Here is a 5,740-nt window from a genome sequence, read left to right on the forward strand (position 1 = left end):
TCCCACCTAAACCTAATTAATTGTGGAAGTCTCTAGCACTTTATAGAGGCTAGAAGAGATGGTCTTAGAAGTCAGCTTTCATTTAAAAAAAACTGTGCATCATTTGAGGTCTTGAGTCAAAAGTTGTGCAAGTTTCCATGCAAACTGTCCAGGAATTTATTACAGCGCGAGGCTCAACAAGTTTGCTCCTGCTACAGCTTGGGGCTCACGAATTTACCCTTCTTTTTGAGTTGTTTTCACACCTAACTAGTGGGTGCTTCTAGTATAAATACTCCCCGGCTGTTCCATGTGAGGGGGGATGAGATTTCTGAGTTTATGTTTGTAGACAGCCGGTGATGTTGTGTTGTGCTGCGAGCACTAGTATCGTCGAGTGTTAGCTCGTGTGTGTGGATTGGAGGGCCTATCCTCAATTCATATAGGATCCTTGTGGTTCCCTCTTGTGATTCTTCATAGGTTCACAAGCTTCATGATTTGGGTTGCATCCTTGTAAACTAGCTAGTTATCCGCTGTAATTTATCTGAGAGTGTTTTCCTCTTGTTCTTCCCCCTTGAGAGAAATAAAGTTTGTTGAAACAAGTATCGAGTGAGTTTGTTGCTGCTCCTTGTGAGTTCTTTGGCACCGTGAAAGATCGTTTCCGAGGCGTCCCGCATCAGGAATCCCAAGGTAGACGATCGGGAAGGTGGCGACCGCGCACGTCAGCGTCGAACCAACAACATCAGCCACGGTATCATCACATTGAATAGGGGTGGCAGAGCACTTGAGAAAATTGGTGCGTAAGCCCGAAGCTTCATAGGGAAGAGGCCAACCTTTCCTGCTTGGTGTTGTAAATTTGTACATGACATCTCTTCTTGTAGATAGAGTTAATGCTTACCAAAGCTCCTGGATTGGATTTGTAATCTCCATTAGATAAATAGGTAGGTAGGAAAGTGTGGTTTTTCCTTTTTTCTTGGTTCCCTTTGTAAACATTTTTTGCTAGCTTTTGTTTTGATGGAATAAAGGACTGGAGCTGTTGCTCCATAGTAGTTACAAAAATTCAAGATTTTTCTTGATTTTTCACTAGTATGATTACACTCCTTCACAAAGGAGCTCTTTTTTTTTGAAAAGGAGGATGTACCCCCGGCCTCTGCATCTGGGCTATACATGTAGCCATAAAGGACTCATGCAATGCATGTTGGAGATTTATTTCAATAGTTCCATAACATGTTTTGAATGCTGTTGCTATCTAGTTCAGTTAGATGCTTATTATCCAGACCAACAAAAGTTCTTTAGTAAGGGTCTCTACAAGAATATCTTTCATCCTATTCTACTAGCAAAACCGATGTAGATGCTGGTAGTGACATGGAAAAGAAACCATAATCTTTTTGTATTGATATATAAGTAAAGAAACTGAAATTTGCAACTGCAAATCAGGGGATCTTAATGTCAAATACTGAATGCTTCCACAACTAGTTGTGTGACATATTCATTGCAGTGCCAAATAAAGAAACTTTTCCATGAATTAATAACAGCAAGACAATGGTCCGCATGTTTTATATAATAAATATCACACAGGTTTTGTATATGTGTAGCCGGCTCTAGAATTTACATATGCATGCTCGAGAATCTATGTTCGTACATACATACACAGACCATATAGAATGAAAAATATGCTCTGGTCGTCCAGCAGAGTCGTGGACAAAAGTGAAGTTCACAAAAGACCTTCATACATAGGCCATTGTTTCAACTCGTAGTTTAGGCCTTGCCAGACTCCTCGCAACCCGGTGGCCTGAAGGCAATGAAGCTGACGCACTGCACCTGGCGTAGGTTGTCGAAGCCGATGACGCGGACATAGGCGTCAGGGTACTCCTTCTTGACCTCCTCCACCTCGTTGAGCACCTGTGTGGCGTCGGTGCACCCGAACATAGGCAGCTTCCACATTGTCCAGTATCGACCATCGTAGTACCCGGGGGAGCTGTTGTGCTCACGGAAAACGAAGCCAACCTTGCTGAACTCGAGGCAGGGCACCCACTTGGAGCGGATCAAGTAGTCGACCTGCTTCAGGAGGGCCTCCGTGGAGAGGGGTGGCAAGTAAGACAGAGTCTCGAACTTCTTGATGCCCTCAATCGGCCACACCTGAATGAATAGAATGCGCAGATGCTCAATACTTGGTGCTAAGTCAATTGTACCAACAATGCTAGAAAAATCTGTTGATAAGCCAAAAATTGCTCCTGATGGGCAGGTCTCATATGTATTGTTCGTTTGTCCACAATGAAGAAAGCTTAAGGGTAGCCCTTAAACTGATGGGCACTCTGGAGGTACTAAGATAATTTTATCTAGTCCATGCTGCAATAAAGAGTATTTCCATTCACTAAGTTATGAGTTGATGGCTTTTACATACGGATCCCAGCTTATGGACAAGGCTGAATGAGCATCCAAAGCCAAATGGTTTCCATAGGCAACAAACCAAACAGATAATAAGGTTTCGGAATAATCTATTGACCAAATTATGTTATACATTGGGGATGTTCTGTAAGTGAATTACTTGTACTGACAAAGAAACTCATATCAGTTTAATTAGTGACCGACATACCTGCATGCACCTGATCCTTCCGCCGTTGCTGACGCTGCTGAGGCCGGCGCTGCTGGAGCGGCGGCTGACGGGCAGGCCGGCGGTCGACTTGAGACCCTGGAAGGGTGCGACGGAGGTGGCCGAGGAAGCCATCACAGTGGGGGCCATGGTGTTGGAGGAGAGAAGGTGGCAGGCTAAGCTTGGCCCCCATTGCTGGGTCACCACGGTATATATAGCCATATATGGCCAGCTCCTATCTTTAATCAAGATGTGGAAGGGGTGGCTGGCGTTCGTTGGTTGCTTGGTTTCCTTATCTCTCCGGATTAGTGTAAGAGGCATGGCCGTTGGATGAGTTGTGTGTGCCCAAAATTTCAGTCGTCCATGTCATTGTGTGATTGCCACAATCCTTTTTCCAGCCTTGCATTACTGTATTATTCTTTTCGTTTCATCTTGCTAAAGGTAACGCTTGAAAGGTGCACGAAGAACTCCCTTTGTTGATTTGCGATTTAAGTTCAGTGGCACAGGCATAACGAATGTTATAGTACATCCTTTATCCACTTTTATAATACAAAACTTGTCAACCAGTTATGCTTGCTTCTAATCTTTGGTACTTCATTTTATAACATTTTATACAGGTAACTAACGTATACTTGCTGCATGTATGATGTGTGTCATCATGACCTTTATGTACTTTATTCACAATTATTCATTGGAACACAAAAGTGTTGTACTATTTTCTACACCTAATCATTTACATGCCTTGGAGGATTTTTAGTATTGGAAATGCTATTTAACTGGCTGTCCAGGCAAGGTATAACTTTGTTTTAATCTATGAGCTAAAGTTTTAGATCCCTCTGTTATCCATTTGCTCAGTTCATGCCGTCCCCAGTGAACTCATAAATTACATATGGTGAGTGAATATAGCCCACAAAAAATGGTAGATGTATGTTCATTCATTTCATGATGATGAAGCAACCTGCAAAATGATGGAATCGACCATGACTACTCAGTGATATGGCAATCATGTAGGACGATCATCGTGATCATCCTCCCGAGTCGTCCCCGTGCGGCGGCTGGGAGTACCCCAGATCCCGTCGCCCCCGACTCCCCCTCTCGTCCCCTCCTCCCTCACCGCCGCCCGAGGGCGCCGCCGGGCAAAGCCTTGTCGTCGCCGGCGGCGGCGGGGACTAGGTGCCCTCCCGCTCGTGAGGAGCTGGCGCGGACCGGCGCCCCCGGGCTGGAGCGTGGCGTGCATTTGGATGTCATGACGGGGGCTGGCGGCGCTCCTGCGATCCCATACCTCATGGCAGGCGGCTTCAAGATCTGGGGCGACACGGTTGCCAGGGTCGGCGTCGGCGGCGTGGCCGGATCTAGGACCAGGTGTGAGCTTGGTCTCCGGGTCACGATCGGCGCGATGGCGAGTGCGACACGTCGGCAGCTGGACGGATCTGCGGGATTCCATCCTTGTCTAGTCCTTGACAACTCGAGCAACTCCGAGGGAAACCCTAGACCCATGGGATCAAGCGATGGCGGTGCTTTTGCGTCGTAGTCCCTCTTCAGGACATCATTTTAGAGTTTGCTATGGTTGAAGGGACCAGCGAGGCATGCGGCGTACCCCTGGTGTCGCAACTACCGATGAAAATTACGCCGACTACGGTCATGGCGGACGATGGCGGCGTCTTTGATGTCGTTTCCTTGTCGAGACATCGTCGTTGCAGTTGGCATCATCATGCTCGGGATGCTCCGGGGGAAACCCTAGATCTGGGTCTCCCGGATCGGACGATAATAGCGTTCTTAGTATCGCTTTCCCTCATCGGGGCATCGTTTTGGAGCAAGTCATGGCTGGAGGTGATAAGAGGAGGAGCGGTGCTTCATCATACACATTGATGGTGTCGGATCTCGATGGCATGGCACCCTGGAGATTAGGCGTTTGATGTGCGATGATGGACTCGCGCAGGAGGTCGACGCTCTCTGGCGTCGTGGTGGCATCGGCGGCAGCTAGACCGGGCAAGGTACATGCAGTAGTACAACTCTGAAGATGGATTGGTGGCAGGTGGCTGCGGCGGCCTCATACCCGGCAGGCGTCCTGGTTGAGGAGCACGCTGGACTGGTGGGTGCCCATGCCCGGCAGGAGTCCTGGTTGGGACCTCAGGTCTTAGATGTTAGGTTTGGCTGCGATGTCTGTTTGGTATTAGGCCCAGACTATCAGCGCCCCTTCATCAACTGGATTGGATTAGCGACAGATGTTGCTTAGACGGTGGCTTTAGTCTTATTGTTGTATGGTTTTGTAAGGTCTTGTGCTAATAATTAATAAAATGATTGTATGCATTGCCCAGATGCAGAGGCCGGGGGTCCTCCTCCTTTTCTAAAAATCTAGTCATTTAAGGTAGATGTCGTGATCTTCTTGTGTGACTGTCTCATAGATTTGAGCTGCAAATCGAATCTTATATTCTTCCATTTTTTTTGAATTTCCTGCATGTAGTTAATTATTTTTATGAATCCTTAATGATAATTAACATGGCCCAGATATTCACAAGATATCCATAACTATCATGAACGAATCAATAAATTACTATTGCAGAATGAAGAATGAACCTTCCATAGACCCCTCCACTTGGGCCCGTCGGTAGAGAGATTCATCACTCATGGGCCACAAAATGCGAGCCAAGTAGGACGACCTTCACTAATGGGCCCTTAAGTTGGGCATCAATGGAGGGGCACCCATGGGGCCCAAAGATCCAACTGAATGGACAGTCCATCTCTACTGACGGTCATACCGGAATTTCCTAACGGACGCACATTGTGTCAAGTTGCCACTGTTTCGCACAGATGCCAGCGACTGGCGACCGAGATGGGCCGGCCCAATTACGAGCCCACAGATGCGCTACAGAGTCCGGTTTTGGGAAACTTCTAGGAGGTTCCTGAGCGGTTTTCGGAACCTTCTAGAAGGTTCCTGAACCAGTTTTCGCTGGTTTATTCTGTTTCTTTTTATTTTTCTTTCAATATCGTTTATTCTTTTTCATTCTTTATTTTTATTTTTTCGTTTTGCCGTTTCTATATTCCATTTTTTATTTCTTTAATTCCTTTTCCTTCTCTTTTTTCCTTCAGAATTAAAAAATAATAAGTTCAGAAGTTAAGAAAATGTTATTGTTTAAAAATTTTGTTCATAAATTGAAAAATGTTCTTCTTTTC

General features: G+C 46.1%; 1 protein-coding gene across 1 annotated transcript; it reads right to left on the reverse strand.

The window, feature by feature from the left end:
* Positions 1 to 1,478: 1,478 nt before the first annotated feature.
* LOC119362074 (ribulose bisphosphate carboxylase small chain PW9, chloroplastic-like) lies at positions 1,479 to 2,763 on the reverse strand. The gene is made up of 2 exons (XM_037627244.1): positions 2,570 to 2,763; positions 1,479 to 2,112 (listed from the first exon to the last, which is right to left on the reverse strand). The coding sequence occupies exons 1-2, from the start codon at positions 2,714 to 2,716 to the stop codon at positions 1,732 to 1,734; spliced, it is 528 nt and encodes a 175-aa protein (XP_037483141.1). The 5' UTR covers positions 2,717 to 2,763; the 3' UTR covers positions 1,479 to 1,731.
* Positions 2,764 to 5,740: the final 2,977 nt, after the last annotated feature.

Source organism: Triticum dicoccoides, chromosome 2B, assembly GCF_002162155.2.
Source record: "Triticum dicoccoides isolate Atlit2015 ecotype Zavitan chromosome 2B, WEW_v2.0, whole genome shotgun sequence".
NCBI lineage: Eukaryota > Viridiplantae > Streptophyta > Magnoliopsida > Poales > Poaceae > Triticum > Triticum dicoccoides.

Excerpts from the sequence above, each read along its gene's own strand:
- LOC119362074 (XM_037627244.1), bottom strand. The coding sequence starts at position 2,716 with ATGGCCCCCACTGTGATGGCTTCCTCGGCCACCTCCGTCGCACCCTTC. Across the intron at positions 2,113-2,569 it reads GAAGGATCAGGTGCATGCAG|GTGTGGCCGATTGAGGGCAT; the intron begins GTATGTCGGTCA and ends CTATTCATTCAG.